This window comes from Xenopus laevis, chromosome 1S (genome assembly GCF_017654675.1).
Source record: "Xenopus laevis strain J_2021 chromosome 1S, Xenopus_laevis_v10.1, whole genome shotgun sequence".
Taxonomy (NCBI): domain Eukaryota; kingdom Metazoa; phylum Chordata; class Amphibia; order Anura; family Pipidae; genus Xenopus; species Xenopus laevis.
This window is the reverse complement of record NC_054372.1, coordinates 59,533,766-59,555,926: the sequence shown is the minus strand read 5'-3', so window position 1 is coordinate 59,555,926 and position 22,161 is coordinate 59,533,766. Positions and strand designations below refer to the sequence as shown.

The window sequence follows — 22,161 nt, the reverse complement described above, 5'->3', positions numbered from 1 at the left end:
AATACAATGTGAAAAGTGCAACAAAATTACCTGATGGCAGCCTTTTTTTGCACTTTGCGCACTGTGTTCTGTAAGGTGAATGACCCCCTAGTACCTTGTATTTGTTTTAACTGAGCTATCATAAATCCATGTTAACAGCAAAACAATCCTGTTAAATTTTGTAATGCTGAAAGGGTTCCTCAAAGGTTTAATCCTTGTTACAGATAATCTCTTATTTGGAAAACTCCAGACCCCGCACATTTTGGATGATAGATCCCATACAATTAGTACATCAATATTCTTTAAACAATGTCTGAGTAATAAGTCATGTCTCCTCTAATGTAAACATTTTGAGACGCTGGGTCTAAGTGCAGGTATCATGTTATGAATTTCAGTTCTGAGTCCAATGGAGGGAACTGAGTACTATTACCAAATAAGTCTTGTAAAGAGAAATGATTTAAAAGGACCCGTAATTGTTACATAAGATCATGAAATAAATTGTTGATTTTTTTCTTCTGTTTGAATTGGGAACTTTATTATCTTTTTATGTAGTACCTGTTGTTGCCATATTTTAGATGGTCATCTATGTCTTTTATGTTTACTTGCGGGTTTTTCATTTCTCTCTCTTCTTTCATTTCTTTCTTTGTATTGCATACATAAAGTGCTTTGTTGGCACAGAAAAGCAGTTAATGTTTAGCCCATACAGTATGTAATGCAAAAACACATTGCTATTGCAGACAAAAAAAATATATCGGGTTGAGTTCAAGGTTTCCACCAGTGACTACATTAACAATAACTCATAATTGTATTTGTTTTTATTATATATGTTTTATTTTTCTTTTTCATGATATTTGTTTTTATATGACATACTTTTCTGGTAATTTCCAGCCAACAATTTAAAATGCTATCTGGTTAAAAGGGCCAGTGACTCCCACGAAACAGAACGAATGTGAGACTATCATTCTACTGCTGTTTTTGTTTCTACTTCTTCTATTTCTATTTGGGCCCTGGTTGCTACGGTATGTAGCCCTATAAACCAGATAGAGCTAGATTACAAAATCTAAAGACTAATGGCAATCTGTCTAAAAACATCTCACACTAATATTTCAAAGGAAGTACCTCTTTAAGTGGTCTGTACAACAATGGGAAAAAAAGAACCAAGGCTTTTGAGATGGCCACTCATGTACTGTTGGATGGGCAGTTTGGCGGATTTTCACATTACTGTCCAGCCGTGCATTTTGTGTGCCTAGACGGGCAGTTTAAATCTGACATTATGAAATTCCATTACAATTGTTAACAATAAAAGAAGAGGGCATTGTTAGATCTGGGAGTAGAGCGGGTCATATTTGCTTTTTATGTGCTTTCAGGTTCTCTTAATTTGGGTAATCAGGACCTCGGCCCCATATAAAGCCATTTGTTGGTTGTCAAACAAGCTAACAGCACAGAATAACCATAGAAACCTGTATATAAAATATTGTTTAAAGAAAATGTTATTGAAATACTCTAAAGATTTATAAATTTTAAAGGATCTGTCTGTTTTGGGGTCCTGATGTCCTAACAAGGTCTTTTGTTAGGACATCAGGGCCTACTGTAGTACCACTACAGCACCTGACAAACAATCAACAATCTTTAATTTGTCAATTACTGTTTGAATGGAAAATGCAAAATTCTGATTGGAAATGTGTTTTGCTGCTAACATTTGCAAACTACAATTCAAATTAGAAATTTGCATAAATAAAAATTTGTAGCAGAAAATGAAATCTATGTAACATTTTTGAAATGTAGGCTTACAAATCATTTTGCTAAATTTCCACCAATTTATGTAATTTTAATAGAAAAATTCATAGAAATTTAGAATTAAGATGCTTATTTCTGGAATTATTGTTTATAAAGGATGTCAGTAAAGTTGCTGGGTGGGTCTCTGTTTTTTCTTTGTAAAAATAACTAAGTAAACAAGTAATAATAATCCTGCAATAGCATTAATATGAAGTTGAAGTAGAAATAGTATTCCTCTATTTCAGCATTTTCTAGATGATGGATTTCCACATAATTAATCACATTCTGGATTCAGATTAATCTAATGTGTAAGATAGGAAAGCTCTGGAGCTATAAGCGCAGGGGCTGCATGACAAGGGAACTGAATGGCCAGCAGCTAGATGCACCCCTTTTGAAAATGTCTTGGATAGAACATATTAGTTGCTTCATCTTTCCATCCTTTTTAGTTATAGTCAAAATAATATTAAAGTGTCATGTTTTAGGTTTTAAATAAATATAACAAAATAAAAAATAAAAAAATAAAGGCGCAAGCAAATGAGTTTAATGTTTAAGGCTTTACTAATATGGATTGAAAGGTAGATGAAACAGGTGAAACAGTGCTGTGCTTTTAATGTGGGTTAGAAGACAATACATAAATAATATAAGACAAACCTGGCATTTACATCTAATTTTAATTACACAATCTAATATATTTTGTTTAGGAAATAAAACTGTTTAGGCCCCCAAAACCTAAGCTACATTTGAGTTCATAAAAGGTTAACAAATTAATAATTAAACACAAGAAGTGCCATCTCCTTTTCATAAGTAATTATGTCACACCAATTAGACCTTTGAAACTACCAAGTACAGTGTAGCTTATCTTGCAAATACAATCCTGTATATCATTAAAAGTCACAGATGTGTTGGACTGTTGGGGTGTATGTGGTTAAAAATGCCTGTACTGTGCGTGTGCAGCTAGACAGTCAGATAAACAATAGCTAGAATTTTCAATAAACGGAAGAAGTCGTTTTCTTCTAATATTAGCTGATGGATTCTAATTTTCTTTTTTTGTGAAACTGAAATTCAATACAGATAACAGCAAATCAATATACACATATCAAGAATAGATATAAATAAGCGTCTACATATAAGCATCTTAGTGTAATAATGAACATACAGACAATTGATATCTCAGGATGGAGGAAGAAAATATTCAAAGTGAAAGCAACTCTAGAACTTCCTGTAATATAGGTCACTTCCTGTTTATATAATTAATAACTGTTTTTTATAGCTGCCTCAGTGAGATATATCTATCAATAATGTAATTCTGCCACAATAGCTGTACACTCCCTGTCTGGCATAATACTTGTGCCACTACATTTAAGTTGTGGCCCACAATCCTTGCAGGGGGCTGGACGGTGTCAGTGATGCAACAGGGTGGGCCATTGACATTGCGGATGGGGCAAGAGACATCACAAGGGCTATGACGTGGCAATCAGTGATTGGCTGATCAAGGGGGATTCTGCCCGTTTTCCTTATTAGGAGGAAACCTAAGCAGCCCTTAGGAGGTAGTTCTGCATCGTTTGCAAGCTCCCACAATGTTTGTCCCTCTGTTGGAGCAGAGTTACTTTGCTGGCCCATGAATGGAAAATAATCGTCTTAAGGCGTTGGTGAAGTTAAAGCCTGACAAGGATTCAATCAGTTCTATATGAATAGCTCTTGTAGATAGACAAGTAAAAAGGACTGCCCAATACTTGCTGTCAGCACTACCTTCTCTAGTTCTGTGGGTTACAACTGACCAAGGACAGAAAATGTCAATACCCACGCTAATAAATGGAGGATCCGCCTTAATCCTATCTTCTGGTAAATCTGAATTTTTTTGACTTTCCAGTTTTCCTTGCAGCTAGCGACAGGTGACACATTTGTGGATGACTACAGATGCCAAGCATTTGCCACCAAGGATCCAGAAACCCGCACCTGATTGCACCTTCTGTTATTTGACACCCTTGATGAACCACTTGATTGTGGTAATATTTTACAATCAGTGTAGCAATGTGATCATTATGAGGGTTAATAATAGGCTGCTTCTCTCTTTCCATCAAATTTGCAAGAGACAAGTGTCCACCTACTCTTAACAGTCCATCTTTATCTATAACAGGACTAAGTTTTTTGAGACAACTTTGCCTTGGGAGTGACATTTGGTTTTTGAGATAGTGGAATTCTAGACTAAAGTGTCTGTGGTGAACATAAGAAATTATCACAGCCTTTGCTTGTTCTTCCAATTTGACTTGTTCATGGAAATTTTCCAGGTTGATTGATACCAGTTTTCTTTAGGAAACTTTTGGCAGCATGAATGAGTCTACTTAGTGTCCTCCCGTCAGAGAACCTCTCAAAGCAATGTGAATGGAGATTGACTTCAGAATTTCAAGGTGCTGAGGTTTGCCATTTCTGATCTAATTTCAGAATCGACTTTGGGGAAAATTCACTAAGCGGCGAAAATGCGCTAGCGACGCCTTCGCCGCAGTTGCGCTCAGGGAGGCGAACGGTAGCGAATTTGCGCTAGCGTTAATTAGTCAAGCAAAGCGAAGTTACGCTAGCGATGCCTAATTTGAATACGGCGCCAAGTTAAAGTTGAATGGACGTATATGTAGCAGCAAATACATTACACTACACAAGCCTGGGAAACCTACATAAAATAAAATAGAGTTGTTATTTTGCCCTACACATGTGCCCACTGTATAGTTTAGGTGCCATATGTTAGGAAATGTAGGGGGGAAGGAGGGTACCCCCAAAAAAATGTACGATCTTTTTCAGCCTATCACCCTTAAAAAAGGAAAAGACGCCAGCGTTTTTTGGGACTTTGTTTGAAGCAAGTCCTATCTACTCTATTGCACTTTGCCTGGTCTCAGTTAACGTTCATGAAAATCCTCAAGTTAGTGAATTAGCGTAGTTACATCCCTTCGCCATAGTGCAACATCGCCTGGCATAAGGGTGTGAAGTAGCGCTAGAGTAGGTCCACTTCGCTAGCGAATTTACGCCAGCGCCCTTTAGTAAGTCGGAGAAGTAATGAAATGACGTCACGCTGGTGAATTTGCGCCAGCGTTAGTCACTTTGCCCTTTAGTGAATCTGCCCCTTTGGGTTCTATGAGAGGGTATGTGTTTGTAACACAGGGATTTTCTCTGTTTGGTTTGTACAGAAAAGATGGGCCATATGGAGTCCTGAAGGCATGCTGTCTGTGCAGGGGTAGTGGCATTATCTGCAAGATTTTGGTCTGTTTCTATGCTAATGTTGACATTTTCATTTTTGCATGATGAAGAAGGGTCCCAGTACTGTATTGGGCTGTTAAAAGTTTCTTTGACAGTGAAACTATTTTGGCTTGGACTAAGAAAGGATGTGCACCCATTTGCCAACACAGACGTCTTTAAGGTGCTGATAATGTCTGGCTGGTGTACTGACCCCACACAAACTTCTCCTACAATGACCCACCCTTGATCAAGTCTCTGAGCATAAGGGGATTTAAAAGGTCCATTAATTTGCTAACATACCTTATGAACTTGTAAAATGTCTCTTCCAAGAAGGAAAAGCATAAGAGCATCTGGCTTAACAACTGGAATGAGTAGAGGTGAGGATGGTAATAAGCTACCTCTGGAGAAGGAATCTCTGATTTGTCATCTGGTATCATATCAAACTGTATTAGTGTAGGAAGTGGGAATATCTCTGTCAAGATATTTGATAGCGAATCCTGTAGTTCATCTTCCTGTGGCTTCCATTATGCCTTCGGGTGTCTTTAGGGTGTATGAAGTCATATTTGTTTTAATGTCAAAGATATCAAAAAAGTCTGACCTGGTAAGTGACCTGTCACTCAGCTCATTGAGGACCACATACATTCCCACTGCTTTCTTCCTTATCCCAGTGGCATACACTGTTTCTAGGCAAGTTTTTGAACATGAATGTAGACCTTTGCCTGGGTGAGTTTTCTTTTTGCTCCCTGCCCTGATATTTCCTGTGTTGTGCACAGATGCCATAGGGTGGGCCACCTTTTAATAAAAGTTCCACCGGCCGGTGGAGGGGGCGGAAACAAAGGGACGAGACGCGACTTCAAAGGGGATGACTGTGATGGCAAAAGGGGCGGAGCCACGGCGTATGATTGGCTGGGGAGGATCGTGACATCAAGGGGGTCGGCGCTCTGATTGACAAGAAGTCGGCAAAAAAGGTGAGTTTGGGGCAGGCCACGGGCTTTTGTTAGGTATATTAAAAATTTACCGGCAGCTGCATTGCCGGTAAATTTGTAATACCGGCCCTGGCCTTGGCAGGTGTTTTACTGGCTAGGCCGGTAAAATACCGGCCGGGTGGCAACCCTAGTTGTGCAGTCTCCAATGGTGGAGGAGGTGAATCAGGTGAAGTGCTTTAATATGTCCCTTACTGTCACATTCTGAGCATTCAGCTGGTATTTTACAATCTTTGTGTTTTAGTGGATTTGCAGCACTTGAAACAGATGCCATTTTGTTTATGAAAGGAGATTTGCTCCTAAACCCTTTGCACTTTTCATAGGGTGGGGCTTTTGATGAACTGGGCTTTCTATAGTGCTTGCCTTGTGGTTATTTTGTCTGTGGCTTCTGAAGGTACAGTTGTTTTGTGTGTAAGCATGTAGGTTCTAGGAGGCCTTTCCAGTCATGACTGCTGACTGCTGGTAGTGAAGGAGAAGCTGGGATCACATCTGATATTTGCTTACTGGCAGGCAGACAAACCTAGAGAACACAGAAAAAGGAGGGAAGGCAACCGTTATCCTCCTTGGATTTCGCTACAACATTCATCCACTTATCTTGTAGGTTGTGTGGTAGTTTCTCTATTATAAGGTTAAACTTAGCGGTAAACTTGTAATACCCTATAAATACATCCTTCCCTCACTTCCTCTGCTGCCCCATTCTCCTCATAAGAACAAGCCACCATTTTCCCTGCCTCATCTGCCCATTTCCCCACTCCATAATGTCATCACCCCCAAGTGTCATTGTCATTTCCGACTGCTACCTGAAGGTCAATATAATGCTGGACATAAGGTGGCAACCCTACCTATAGGCTAAATCATATACTGATAGCAGCACTATTACTTAATCTCTCTTGTTTTAGCCTTTGTGCAACTGATGGGTGATTTCCAAAATTTTCTTAAAAAGATAAATATAGCAAACCTTTGCAGTATAAACAAAGATTTACACATTTTTTAATTAATTGTGTACTTTCTGAGAATATATGTTTTTTTCTGGAGGTAATTATCTGTTAGTGACATTTTAAGCCTCACAATCTAAATTATGCTTATTTGTGGCTGTTCTTTGAAAATTTGACAGTGTTCTCCTGTATAAATCTATACATGTTTGGTATTGACACTTGGGAAACATGGGGCTTTTTAAATTAAATGGTCTAATTTTTTCTGCATAAATAATTGTTAAAAAAGTTTAAGGTTTACCAATTCAGATTCTTATGTCCAACTGTGCACCGTGTGAGATTCGACCTGATATTTTATCTATAACTCTCCATTTTCTCTTTCTTGAGTTCCCTGGGGAGGCGATGGGTTCCAGCGGTACCTGCCCATGTGGCCCATCCAGACTAGTAGCGTCGTTATAATGCTTATTTTGGATCTTTTTCCACCCCTAGCAGGTTCCAATCAGTGATAAGTGGATTTGAGCTCGACCACGTCATATACGACTTTGGATATCCCCAGGCCGGTATGCCATTTCTGTTAGCTTCTTCTATTTTTCCCCTTCCTTCCCCCCCATTACCTTCCCTTTACCTCCCTCTACCCAGACCCCCTTCCCTCCCTCTTTTCTCCCCTCTTTCTCACTGTACCCTCTGCGTACTGAATCCAAAACCGGCTACATCGGCACTCTATGGTCAAACTTCTAGCACCCCAGGCTATATGTTATTTTGCGTAACCATGATAATGCGAAGATTGAACAGCTCTATTGACTCTTGAGTTATTTACAATGCCTTTGTTTATGCTTTTGTGGTCATCGCCATGCGTAACCATGAACATGTGGCGAGCGAGACTCGACATGCTGCTCATTACGGTCTGGTTTCCTGAGATTGTTGATGTGGAGTCATTCTGCGTTTGTGCTTGGTTATCTGACTGATGCTATTATCTGTATTGTTCCTGGTGCTCTATCTCTGTATTGACTGTGCTGTTGTATACCTGTTTTTTTTTATTTTTATTTTTCTTTTCCCCCTTTTGAAAAATCAATAAAAACAGATTTATAAAAAAAAAAAAAGTTTAAGGTATTCAGCCACAGGTATTAAAAGAGTGGCTTTATCAATTCCAATGTGGCATATGCAAGTAGTCTGCAATGAGGAAGGAACACATTTAGTTGAATTGTTTTATGAATGAATGAGTATAGATTATGCTAACAGATGCAGATTCTCTTTAGATCTCATCTCATACTGCATAGCAACCTGTATATTTGTAACTAGAAACTGAACATGGTAGCCATAGCAACTTAATATACTTGAAATCTTAATTACAGTATATACGCGTTTAGAATGTCTTTACAAAACAGTGCCAAGATGTAGATGAGGTCATATTCAAGTATTTTTTCATCAGTTACATTGTTAGAAACCTCATGCTTTATGTAGCTTTACACTAATAAATTGCATCCACGTTCTGGAGCAGACATTGAAATTTTGGGGAAAAACCCATCATGCTTTAAAATATTGAGAGATTTGCTTTTGATTCTGCACCTTGTGTTAAGCACTGCTGTTCTTGATCCCAGTTCTGAAACTGAATTACATTGCCATTTATCGATCTATTTTATCTGTATGAGTGCCAGCATAAGATAGTCAGTAGTTGTAAACAGATTAGGTAAAGCTACTGTGTATGTTTTATAAAGGTAATATATTTTATAGATATTGTTTAGGAGTCAGTTACCTTATGCAAGGCTGGGTTGTAGTATTCAGAAGCACCAGCTTGGGGTATCAGGTCAGTCATTACAATTTTTGGGGGTATTCTAAAATTGGGCACCCCCTGTGGATTGGACCTTTCTTTCTCCTTTAATGCCCATTCAGAAAAGCCTTCTGTTTGGGGTCTAAAATCTGCCGTAAGGTGCAAAGCATTGATGGGTACGAGGTAGCACTGTGCTGATCATCTGCTATTGTGCTTTATTATATGTATCTGAATGGCTTGAAAGTTAAGAGATGGGTGGGACGCAGGGAAGGGCACCTAAATACCCTTCATGAATACAGAATTGCAGAACTCAAGCATCACTGTATTTAGGGTTGTCACTCGGCTGGTATTACCGCCCTAGCAGGTAAAACACCTGCCGGGGCCGGTATTACACATTGCAATGTAGCTGCCTGTAATTTGTAATACCATTAAGAAAAGGCCTTGCCCTTGGGTGGAAACTTACCTTTCCTTCCTCATCTTGCCCTCGCACGATGTGGCCCCACCCCCTTTGTGTCGTGGCTCTGCCCCTTTTGCATCACAGCCCACCCCTTTAGTTACCGCCCCCCCGCTGGCTGGTAAAATTTTTTTTTTTACAAAGGTGGCAACCCTAACTGTATTCATGGGGAACCCTGCCTTGCATGTAGTAAATGACTCCTAAACAATATTTATAAAATAACTGAAAGTGTTTTAAAGGAATAACAATATAATGTACTGTTGCCAGCACTGGTACAGCTGGTGTGTTTGCCCCAGAAACACCACTTTATTTATATAAACGAGCTGTGTAGCCATGGGGGCAGCCATTCAAGATCAGCAACAACTTTTTCTTGCCGCACACCACTTACTTATCACTGCAAGGTGCATTCGTTGCACCTGAGGAAGGGGGCTGATCCCCGAAAGCTTGTGCTTCAAAATTTCTGCAAAAAAATGAGATAAAGGCTTTGCCAGATAAAGTTGGTGTGCTTCTTCCCTACACATCCTGGCAACCATTCAAGCACAAGATACACAGTAGATAACAGATAAGTTCTGAAGATTTACATTGCATATTACAGAGCTTATCTGTTATCAGCTGTGTATCCTTTGCCTTTTCTCCTTTCTCAGCTTTAGGGCAGAGACACACGCTCAGATTCGGGGAGATTAGTCGCCTAGCGACAAATCTCCTCTTCTTCGGGGCGACTAATCTCCCTGAACTGCTTCCCGCCGGCTAGAATGTAAATCGCCAGTGGGATGGCAATCGGTGCGCTTTGTTTCCGAATTCGCCCGAAGTTGCCTCAGGAGGAATCTGAGCGTGGGTCTCTGCCCTTAAATGGCTGCCCCCGTTGCTACACAGCAGCTTGTTTATATAAACTATATCTGAAGCAAACACATACGTTTTACCAGTGCAGCACAACAGTTCATTATATTTTCATGACTAAAACACTTTGATTTTTTGGTGTTCCTGCACTTTAGTCCGAGGGCTAATAGGGCAGTTTGTGTTTTATGTAAGGGTTCTGCGAACAATTGCTTGATATATACTTTACAGATTGATAGCCAAATTCTGCAGAACTATTTTCAGAGTTTTTAGGTTATGGCTTTGTTACCAGACGAAATTAAATAACAAGGATCATTTACAGGTTTTAATGCATACTGGTCTGCTGAATTCCCTGATGATTGGTCAAAATTTGTTTTGCTAAAATTTGAGCTAAATGACATTGACAGATTGATGACTTCACTAGAATAATAGCCCTTGGGAGTGTAGCTCTGGAAAAGAGACTGTATACAAACTATTATACTGCAATATCACTGAAGAATTTGATTTTTGAATGATACTTAAAGGTTTTTTGTTATCATAATATCCAGCTGTAAAGTAGCAGCAGCATAGGACCAAGCTTTAAACAGAGCCTCCAATGTTATTCCATTTTACACAAGATTTGATTAAAGTCTTTATTAGAAGGGCTTTACTCGGACAGAAATACAGGCACGTTTTAGGCTTACATTAGCCTTTCCTCAAGCTCTGGACAGTCATGCGGGGACAGTCGCATCTTGGTGCTCTCCTCTCTGCATGCATTCTTTCTGGTTTTAGTGTGTCTCTTTTTATTTTTGCTGCGCCATGTGAAGTCACCTTGCTTGGTCTGAAATTCCAATATTTAAAGGAGCCACGTCCTAATTCCCATTGTCCAATGTAGGTTTATTTCTGATCGTTCCTGGGTATGCTTCAAGTCGGTTTATCTGTTCTTTGAATCTTGCCTGTCACTAACCTCTACTATTTTGCTGCCTGTACCGACCTTTGCCTACTATTGACTATTCTTCCAGGATCCTGACTTTGTACTGCGTTTACTGATTGGTAGTGATCACGGCCTGTCCCACAACTACGCTTTCTCTTTCCCCCTCCTTCCTGTCACACATTCTGGTTCCTTTGCCTGCCCAGAACCCTCGCCCTTGGTTCGCTCACTTGCGGCATCCAAGTAGTGCAGGGCTCCTCCTGATGTGAATGGCAGCTGCTATGCGCAGAGGCGTGATCCATGACAGGAACCTTGCTGTTAGTTCTGGGTTTGGGATACCGGACGTGACAGCTAGTCCATGCACACCCCAAAAGCACTTTCAGGTGCAAGGTGCATCCACAGACCTATACCTAACACCTTCACAATGCATTAATAAAGTGCTCTGTTGCACTGTGTCTTCTATTTGTTTTTTACTTTGGTGATAGATGAAAAGCTCAGCTAGCACTGTGCTATGGGTAGTCATAGGTGCTTAATGTATGGCACGCTAAGGGGCTTAATGATGTTACCTTGCATGCTTGCCATAATGCAGATAAAATGCAGATAAAATACAAAGACACCCTTACACAAGACCAATGAGACTTCAAGACAGATTACGAATTAAGGCAAGGCTGTTGGGTTTATTTTATGTTTACATGATATTTTAGTCGATTTACGGTATGAAGACCCAAATTATGGAAAGATCCATATCCTGAAAACCCCAGGTCCCAGGCATTCTGGATAACAAGTCTCATACCTGTACAGTGTATAATGTTCTATTTCTAGTTACATCCTTTAATGGGGCGGGATATTTAGCTTTTTAGCACTTTATTCGTTTTTAAATCGATAATCAATACATTGGGAGATGAATTGGGATTACCATAATATGCAATATTGCAATGTCTTACATATATTGGTACAATAAAAAAGCCGTTATGAGGTTAAAACACCAAAAAAACCAGCTTAGAAACTGTATACACAATCCTAACAGGAACAAGAGAAAATGGCTTATAAGGGTAGACTGAGGAAGACTAAACACACAATAAAATATGCTAAAGTCCAAACAGAAGAAGAAAGAATAGCCCAGACAGTAAAAAATGTGTCAAAACAATCTTAAGGTAAATAAGGGAAAAGAAAAAGCAAAAGGACTAATAGCAAGCAGGATATGGGGAATACAGTATATTAATGGAGACAAAGACATAGCAGACTACCTAAATATTTATTTCTGCTTTTTGACCCTAGCACGCAGCTATTCAATTTCTAGACTGGAGACCTGCAGAACAAAAAGTGAAATGATTTAAAAACTACAAATGATAGAAAAGGAAAACTAATTGTGAATTGCCTGGGAATATCACTTTCTACATCATACTAAAAGTTAATGCAAAAGTGAACAACTCCTTTAAAAAAAAAAAATAAAAAAAAAAAAGCAACTGTGTTAACAATGAGTTAACAATGAGTCTTTTTCTGACAAAAAGACATGCTCCAAATATATATTGAAATTGCATATCAGTCATGCCCCCCCCCCCTCCATCAATCTCAGAGTCTGCTTCATCTACTTTTACTCCGCTGTAAAATGAGTTAATCGATTCACTTTTAAAACTGCTTCTGCCAAACAGGGATGTTAGCAGCTGCTACTTGTATTAGGTAAAATCTAGGCTTCATTGTTTCCTGTGGGGCATGTATTCTGAGTATCTCTCCTACAGGGAGCAATTCTAGCCAGCTACATTGTATCAGTTTATAATCTCCCTTGTGTAACATCATTCTAAAAAGACATCATACTGAGCAGTTATTGATTCAAATTACAGGAATTTGGGCATGACTTTTCTTGCCAAATGTCAGGGCCAGTCACAATACAATTTTATGTTGTGTAAAAAACTGATTTTTCTGTTGGAATAGATGCTTTTCATATACAATTATTAGTAATATATGCTATTATAGAATTTGTATTTAAGGGGCCCATTTACTCGAAGGGTCGAAGTGAATTTTCGAATTCAAAAACTAATTTTTGGGTACTTAGAGCATCGAATAGGCCAAAATTCATTTCGAATTGAAAATACTTCACAAATTCGACCATTCGAAAATCGACACTTTGCCACCTTAAACCTGCCGAATTGCTGTTTAGCCTATGGAGGAACCTCCTATAACCTATATGAGCCATTGGCTAAGTTTTGAGAAGTCTAAGGTTTTTCTGTAATATCGACCGTACATACATACATACTTCGAAATTCGACCCTTGATAAATCTGCCCCTAAGTACCATTCTCAACTCTTTATAGAAGGAGAGTTGGACAAATATTGAATCCTACACAAAAGATTTGACTTAATAATGAATCAATTCCTAACTCTAATTTGAATATTCACAAAAAATTATGTAAATGGTGAACACAAAAATGTTTGCATTATTTGACCAGTGCCTAAATGTCACATGATTCAGATTTGGCTAAACACACAATTATAATCCAGAACCGAATCCTGTATTCTATGCACCAATGTGGCACAAGCCTTGCAGGTAATCCTTACTACTGTATATTTCATTTTTTGGGGGGGTACATCCTACAGATGCTTTATGCCTGAGAAACAAAAGGAGGTGGGGTTTGGTTAGCTTTCTCTGTAATGAGGGAGGGATTGTTATATTAATTCTGCTCACCAGGAGAAGCTACAAAGCAGCTCTACCTGTGTCCTTAAGTACAATGTTCTTTTGCACCCTGTACCTGCCGCTGATCTCTAATGTTCACATCTCCATTTCACAAAAGTTTACAAAAGATGTTGGGCAGGAACACCTATGTGCTTCTCTCCACCTGCCCCTCATGAGTATATTGCTGCAGAACACATTGTAATAAATAATTGAAATAAATTGCACCTATTTATACATACAGACAGTAGGACTTACTGGCACCTACCTTCCTTGCATCTCCCTCCATACTTTGTGATTGTGAAAATGTATTACATACACTACGCATGTTCACAAAAGCCATTTGCTCACAAAGTTAAGAGGAAGTAGTTGGGGTCTGCTAGACAGCTAGACAGCAATTTTAATTAAACTGCCACTCACCTGATAACAGAAATGACCTGGGTGTATGTACCCCAGGTCCGTCCCTTTTGGGGGTGATCCATTCCGTATAATCAATCGATACAAAGTAATGCAATTAAAGTTCACACTCACCAATACTGGTGGATGGCTCGGGTGCTGCACCCTGTAATCAATGCAGGAATAAACAGAATGAGCACACACTCCTGTACTAGCCGATGAAAATAAAACTTGACTTTATTCCATGTTATAAAAAACCATGGTTTTAATAACATGGAATAAAGTCAAGTTTTATCTTCATCGGCTGGTACAGGAGTACGTGCTCATTCTGTTTATTCTTGTAGCTTATTATAAGCAAAAGACGCACAAGAACTCTGCCTACCTGCAGTTCTATCACTTGCACTACAAGAGAGAGACTGCATTCAGAGGCATATACAAATCTACAAGGAACAAATGTTCTTTGCACGCAAATGTTACCATCTATTTAAGGGAAAATTCCCGCTCAGCCATATTTATACTCATGCAGAGTAAACAGTTCCCTGTGTTTTGTAAGACATTTAAATTGCTTGCCAAGACAAATATATTTTCTATTGCATAAGCTTTATTGAAAAAAAATATATATTTTTTTTATTCTCTGGGTGTGTTGTATCCCACTAAAATTTGGCATTAATTCAACCAAAATATCATGGTGACATTTTGCTAAGCACTCACGACTCAAGTTCTATTATGCAGGGGTTCTAACAAAATATGTGGTTTATAATATTTGGAGGCATATTGGCACTGAGAATAAAAACTTGTGTGACTTGTGCTCTGATAAACTTCAATCACTTTTTACTGCTGTACTGCAGGTTGGAGTGATGTCACCCCCTCCCTTTTCCCCCCAGCAGCCAAACAAAAAAACAATGGGAAGGTAACCAGATAACAGCTCCCTAACACAAGATAACAGCTGCCTGGTAGATCTAAGAACAGCACTCAATAGTAAAAACCCATGTCCCACTGAGACACATTCAGTTACATTGAGAAGGAAAAACAACAGCCTGCCAGAAAGCATTTCTCTCCTAAAGTGCAGGCACAAGTCACATGACTGGGGGCAGCTGGGAAATTGACAAAATGTCTAGCCCCATGTCAGATTTCAAAATTAAATATAAAAAAATATGTTTGCTCTTTTGAGAAATGGATTTCAGTGCAGCATTCTGCTGGAGTATCACATGTTTTCCGATGACAGGATTCCTTTAATTACAATTGTTTACTTTTAATTACAATCCCAAGCACTCTCATTGTAAACAGTGCAGGTAGTTCTACATAGCATTTTATTTAAAAAATATATATATGAGCCCAAAATGAATGAGCCCAAAATGAATCTTATCTGAGAAACTTTGCCCATAATCAGATCCAAGCTTGTTAATGGAGTTTTTTCCCTGCTGTTTTTTTCCCTTTTGAAACTGTATCAAGAACTTGTCAGACAATATAGAAAAATGTAATGCTTTATGGATGCTGTTAAATGTGTTTCTAATAACTGTTGTCTCTGGTAACTAATAATCCCACTTTGTGTGACAGTCCACTGGATAAACAGTATCTGCATTGGCTTTTCCTTTGCTGTTGAAAAGTGTCAGTGAAAGTTAATGAATACTACAGATAATTTCTCCCTTTCTCATTTTGCTAGTTCTATCAGTATGTGAATAAATTAATTCATTGCCCTGCGTGACATACCTTCAAAAGACATTATAAGGATCTTCTGAACAAAATCATCTGAGAAGTGTGATGTCATACCTCTCTAAAAATGAAAAAAACATTTTGAGGTCTTAACTTTTGAATCATCTGGCATCATCATGGGGTTAAAAAAAAGGTTATGCTTACATGCTGGGAGAAATGCTATTTGAGCTTCTTAATAGGTTAACGCAATTCAGATGGTCAGCTTAAATATTTAATGCAGTCTCGGTATTTGTCACTTTTCAGTATTCATTTACCGTCAGCCATTGCTTCCTACACTAAAATATTTATCAATCTTTTTTCCCCTTTGTTTCAGAGAAATGGTCAACGCATGGTTTGCTGAACGAGTTCATACAATACCAGCTAGTAAAGAGCAAGGAAAAAATAATTCAGAGTCTAACCCTCAGGTGTGCTATTCAGAAAATACAACTCAGGGAACTCCAGTGAGGAAGATCTCAGCCTCCGAGTTCGATAGGCCTCTAAGGCCAATTGTTGTCAAAGATTCTGTCGGAACACTGACATTTCTCTCTGATTCTGAAAAGAAGGAACAGATGCCGCTTCAACCACCCAGTCTGTCCAGAGCAGGAGATCAGTGCTCAAGGCTTTTGGAACTGGTGAAAGATATTTCCAGTCACCTTGACGTCACAGCACTTTGTCATAACATTTTTTTGCACATCCATGAGCTCATAGCAGCAGATCGTTATTCGCTTTTTTTAGTTTGCGAGGACAGTTCAAATAAGAAGTTTCTGGTCAGCAGACTGTTTGATGTTGCTGAAGGTACAACCGTGGAACAGGCTTCAAACAATTGCATCCGTTTGGAATGGAAAAAAGGGATTGTTGGTCACGTGGCAGAGTTTGGTCAACCCTTGAATATAAAGGATGCTTACCAGGTAAACATCAGAAATGTAAATATTCACTCTTTAATCCAAAAATGACTGCAGAATTAGTTGTAATGTTTAGTAATAAAATGAAATGCACTTATCTAATACCACTTAGTGATTGTGCTCACTTTTCTCAATAGCAAAAATATATTTGATGATGATAAATGAAAAACGTCAAACAACAAACCCTATCTTTTCTGGGCTGCGAGTGTATGTTGCAACTGTAGTTGTACTGTGCTAACACTTGTGCTATATCTTTCATGAAGTACCACCTCTCCTATGGGCCTCAACTAGACACCAATGAATGACTATTGTGTGCTAGCCCTGTATTCAACAGGTCTATAGATGATTAGATAATTCATAGTGGGTTTGTGCTGCTGCTGCTTCTGCTGCTGCTGTTTTATTATTATTATTATTATTATTTTTATAAGGTGGGGTGTTGTACTTCATTTTTGTAAGTATTTTTTACTAAATTAAGGAATACAGGCAGCCTGAATGAAGGGATGCAAGCTGAATGCTTTGGGCAGAGTTGTTGCTTTGAGTTGCTAATGATATAAAAATCTAATAATTATTCTAGGTTATTTTGTCTTTTTAATTTGAAGTGCAGAAATGCAAAATGTCGAGTGAAATGATCTAATGAAGAGGTATATATTTATTTTTTGAAGGTGTATACTAAAATGAGAAAATGATTTAATTCTTTAAATAGCTTGTAATAGCTTGGTCTGATATATGTTTACCAGATGTTTGGCAACATGAAATGCATTTCATAAACTCAAGCATCATTAATCCCTTTTCTTTATCAGCATGAATTGTGTACCCACACTGCAATAAAAATGATTAGATTGCAAACCCAACTTTCCCTTTTTGCTACAGTTTCATTTTTAGATGTGTTGCATAACTTTACAAAGTTTGTTTTTTTGAATCTGATTAACTATATAAGTAACCTCATTCTGCAGTTTATCTTGCCATGAAGGGATTCTCCTTTCCCACATTTTTTATCCTTCCATTGTTTTCTAATAGCTCACCAGAAATAATGACTTTTTTTTCAATTGCTTTTCATTTTTCACCTTCTTATGTCTCCCTGGAACTGTTCCGTGGGGGTTTGGGTTGCTATTGCTAACTCTGTAAAATGTTCTAATTTGTGGCAATAATTGATACAATTCATAACTTTAGGCCTACTTTAGGAGTACAATCCCTAGAAGTAGTTTATGAATATATGTAGATAAAAGCACTGCCACCGTCTGCACCCCATGAATATAGTGTCGCCAAACACATGTATTCATAGGGGTATTTGCAGGTCTCTTGGCTCCAAACGGACCACAGACACTTTCAGCAAATTAATTTAGCACAGAAGGCATGGTGCAAAGTGCACAAAAGTTAGATTGCACCCATTGTAAAGTGTAGGCTACATTTTAGAAAACCAGTAAAATTAAAACAAAGAAAGCAACTGAAAACAAATTAAAACAATAAAGCAATTGAAAAGCAGTTATTTCTTTCGTCTGAAAACAAACTGACTGGGAAAAAGTGTTTGAAATTATCTTCAGTCAAAGGTAACAATAGAGTTTCCATTCCTGATTCATACATCCATATTCTTCTGTAGTTTTTAAATGATAAATCCATTGTTTTTCAAACTTTGGCAATCTCTTGTACAGATTGTCTTGTCAGGTTGTCTTAATAAGGGGCTATCCCACAATGTTGATAGACTACTTACAGTATATCTATAGTGGATAAGACAGAATATTATATGGAAATAATAATGCTTCGTAGTGGATTATTATTTTCATTAATTGATCACGGTAAGAGCAACAAGGTTTTGTTTTGAATTAGAAAATATTTTTCCAAAGGGAATATGTCTCATGCAGCCAGTATCTTTTCCATTCAAATTACTTTCCCTCTGATGGCAAGTTCTGTCTTCAACTTTGTCTTTTGTACTCACTGCCTGCCTGTTAATGGGTTGGTGGCAGCCATTTACGAATATAGTGCAGTTTTTCAATGCCATGTTTTTTGCCCACCCATGCAGTGCCTTTTCTCAGATTTCCAGCATAATTGCAGCCCTGAGGAGTGTTGTGCCTGGCACAATTATGCCTGACGTGTCAAACAAAATATAATTTTGTGTGCACAAGTTCACAAATCGGATGCAAGTTTGTATCTAACATTTTCAGAGTGGGGGGTGCATTTCATATACACACTAGTTAAAAACAATTTGATAATACTGATCCCATTTTAAAGTTGCATCTGGATAATACTTTCTCCTTTGTGTTTTAGAGAGGATGAATACAAGGAATATAATATTAGTATCTTCAAGTCTATATTAATCTAAATCATGTGTAGTGAGCTTGTATACAGGTTATGGACCATGTACATTGGTGCGTGTGTCTTTAATAAGAGAAAGTTACACAGTTTTATACTTATTTTTATAAATATATTGTACATATTAGAAACGACACACACATTCTAACTAACTTGTACTGTAGTTGATCCAGCTTGTAGGGGAAAAACTCCATCTGAAGCTGTTTCCAATTGTTTGCCTTAGAAGTAGAAAAGCAAACCAAAAATCATTTTAAAGGAACAGTTCAGTGTTAAAATAAAAACTGGGTAAATAGAAAATAAAAAATGTTTCTAATATAGTTAGTAAGCCAAAAATGTAATGTATAAAGACTGGAGTGACTGGATGTCTAACATAACATGAAAGAAAACTGCACCCTGCTTTTAAGCTCTCTAACTGAGTTAGTCAGTGACTATAAGGGGCCCAGTTTGTAATTGATCCTTAGCATGCAGCTCAGATTCAAAAGCAACAGTTATGACCCATTTGGCCCCATCAAGTCACTGATTGGTTACTGCCTGGTAACCAATCAGTGGAAACCAAGAGAGCTGAAGCAGGAAGTAGTGTTCTGGCTATTATGTTACACACCCAGTCACTCCAGCCTTTATAGACCACATTTTTGGCTAACTTAGTGTATTGAAAATGTTTTTTATCTATTTACCTAGTTTTTATTTTTTCACTGAACAATTCCTTTAAAGGATATGTTGACCAGTCCCCAGATGGACTGGTCAACATTAATATTAGTATTATTAGCCTTGTATTTCCTTGCTTGTCAGCAAGGCATTCCTTTACTTGAAACTTTTTAATGTATCTACTAGTAAAGACAGAATTACACAAACCTCTTTTTTGCTAATCTTAAGGGATGTCCTTGGGTCCTCTGGAAATATCTAATTGTGAATAAGGCAACAATTACGTCTAAACTAATCATTTATCTGTAAACCTTAAACATATTTATTATATGTTTATCTTTACAGTGTTTATAATACATATGAAAAAGGTAAAAACAACTATGCAGATTGCCCTGCAGGTGAATGATGAATCTGCTAATTTACACATTGGTTGAAATTAGCCCCATCTAATTGGCCCACCAAGTCAAGTTGATTACATGTCCATATGCCCAGCAACGTCCCTCAGAGCTGTTTAAACCCCTGGAGTGTTAGGAGTGAATAATATCATGCACCTGTGCTAAAAATATTTTCTATATAATAGTCTTTATTACAAACATCTACTGCTCTTCATTAGAGAAAATTCTGAACTGTGTAGCAAAAACACCCAGGTTTATTAATAGTGTAAATTATAATCCTTTGATAATTAAGTCCTCATAGTGAAGATGTTCTTCTGTAGTTATGCATACAAGGTTCTGTCGTCATTTTAACATTTAGAGCATTTGCAACCCATTGCAAATAATTAATAAATGAGCCTGAAGTACAAGATGTGTGATAAAGTGTGATGCAGGATCCCTTTTACTTCAACAAAAGTATGTGTTGAGCAGTAGGAATATAAATGATTTGTGTTGCTGCAATGAGGAGAACAAGCTGTAAATGTGTCAACTCAAAGCTCTAACTGAATAAAATGAATATAGCTTTCTTTGTTATTTTACTTTCATCATCATGGCATGGGGTGGGAATATATATATATATATATATATATATATATATATATATATATATATATATATATATATATATATATATATATATTAGTAATGGATCAGCACACTCATTGTAGAAGTGAATAAAGTGTTTTTATTGGTAACACAGCATTGTTATCCGACGTTTCTGTCCCACCTGGGGACCTTTCTCAAGGATGAGAAAGGTCCCCAGGTGGGACCGAAACGTTGAATAACAATGCTGTGTTACCAATAAAAACACTTTATTCACTTCTACAATGAGTGTGCTGATCCATTACTACTGCATATTATGAACATTGATCGTGCACCTCTGCTCTACTGGAGATCGAGTGAGGACACCCAAAGAATTTATATATATATATATATATATATATATATATATATATATATATATATATATATATATATATATATATATATATATATATATATATATATATATATATATATATATATATACATATATTGTTTGAGTAATAACAAGGTTTTTACCACAGTTTCATGCAACGTTTCGAGGCTCCCGCCTCTTTTTCAAGCATTACAAAGCCTTCTGACATCATATCCTTTATAAGGCAATACATTAACATAACCACACCTTTCCCCGCTCCTTCGCCCGATACTCCCATAGGTCTGTACCTAAGCCCAAAAAGCGAGTCATGGATCTGACTGGGATTAAAAGCACTCAAAGAAGGCAAGGCTCTTCAACCGGTGGCTAGACATTTTCTAGCCGAGGGACACACTTTGCCCACTTTCAGATGTATGGCCATTGACTACCAACCACCCTTGCCCAGGGGGGGCAACCGGGACCAAGCATTATTGAGGAAGGAATCCAGATGGATTTACACATTGGATACTGTGGCCCCACGTGGCCTTAATGAACTATTGCCACTTGGATGTTTTATCTAGAACATCCGATGCATTGGACTTTGTCATGTCCCTTTTACGTTTGCAACATTTCCCTTTTTGTTATTATCCATCTGTTGTCTTTTCCCTCCTTATATTGTAGTAACCTTTTCCACCTAATCTAGCTGGATACATGGCACAGCTAAGTGTTGCAACTTTGTTGCTTTTAATCCCAGTCAGATCCATGACTCGCTTTTTGGGCTTAGGTACAGACCTATGGGAGTATCGGGCGAAGGAGCGGAAGGTTTGGCTCCTTACACATGAGCGACACAAGTTTTCAGTACGTGGGCACACAGGAAGGTGGTGCGGCTGCTTTAGCAGAATAAAGTTCCGGTGCCAGGATGTAGGTGGGGAGTGATGCGCAGACCTGAGAGTATTCGCACTCATTTGAGTGTGTTACTGTCATGCTGCTACACACCCGAGTACCTGCTATGCAAATTCCGGACTGCGGTTGCCAGGGAATGACTGTTGTCACTACCTGTGGGTGTTCCCTTCGGGCCGAACACTCCGCTCCGCCCCACTGTCTCCTGATTGGCCACAAGGGGCCCCCACCTCCACTGATCACTGCCTGGGCGTCTGGACACGCCCCCTAGCTCTGTGTACATTCATTTACGCTTATACTACTCCCTACTCTCTGTTTCTGCCTTATACCCAGCGAGGAGGTCTGTACTGTTGTTTTAAACCACCATGTTTTACACCAGTTAGTTTTTCACTAAGCTCAGCATGTTTCATGTTATATACGGTTGCCTAGCAACCAGACTTGGCGCCATTATGCTGTTTTAAACCCTGC

The 22,161-nt window shown here is 38.2% G+C and overlaps 1 protein-coding gene across 4 annotated transcripts in view; it reads left to right on the top strand.

Annotated features, from left to right (window-relative positions):
- Nucleotides 1-22,161, top strand: part of pde5a.S (phosphodiesterase 5A S homeolog) — a 101,208-nt gene that overhangs the window by 4,525 nt on the left and 74,522 nt on the right. For all 4 annotated transcript variants that reach the window (NM_001094802.1, XM_018238381.2, XM_041576058.1 and 1 more), the window contains 1 exon segment: nucleotides 15,951-16,524. In NM_001094802.1, the coding sequence (NP_001088271.1) occupies nucleotides 15,951-16,524 (574 nt within the window).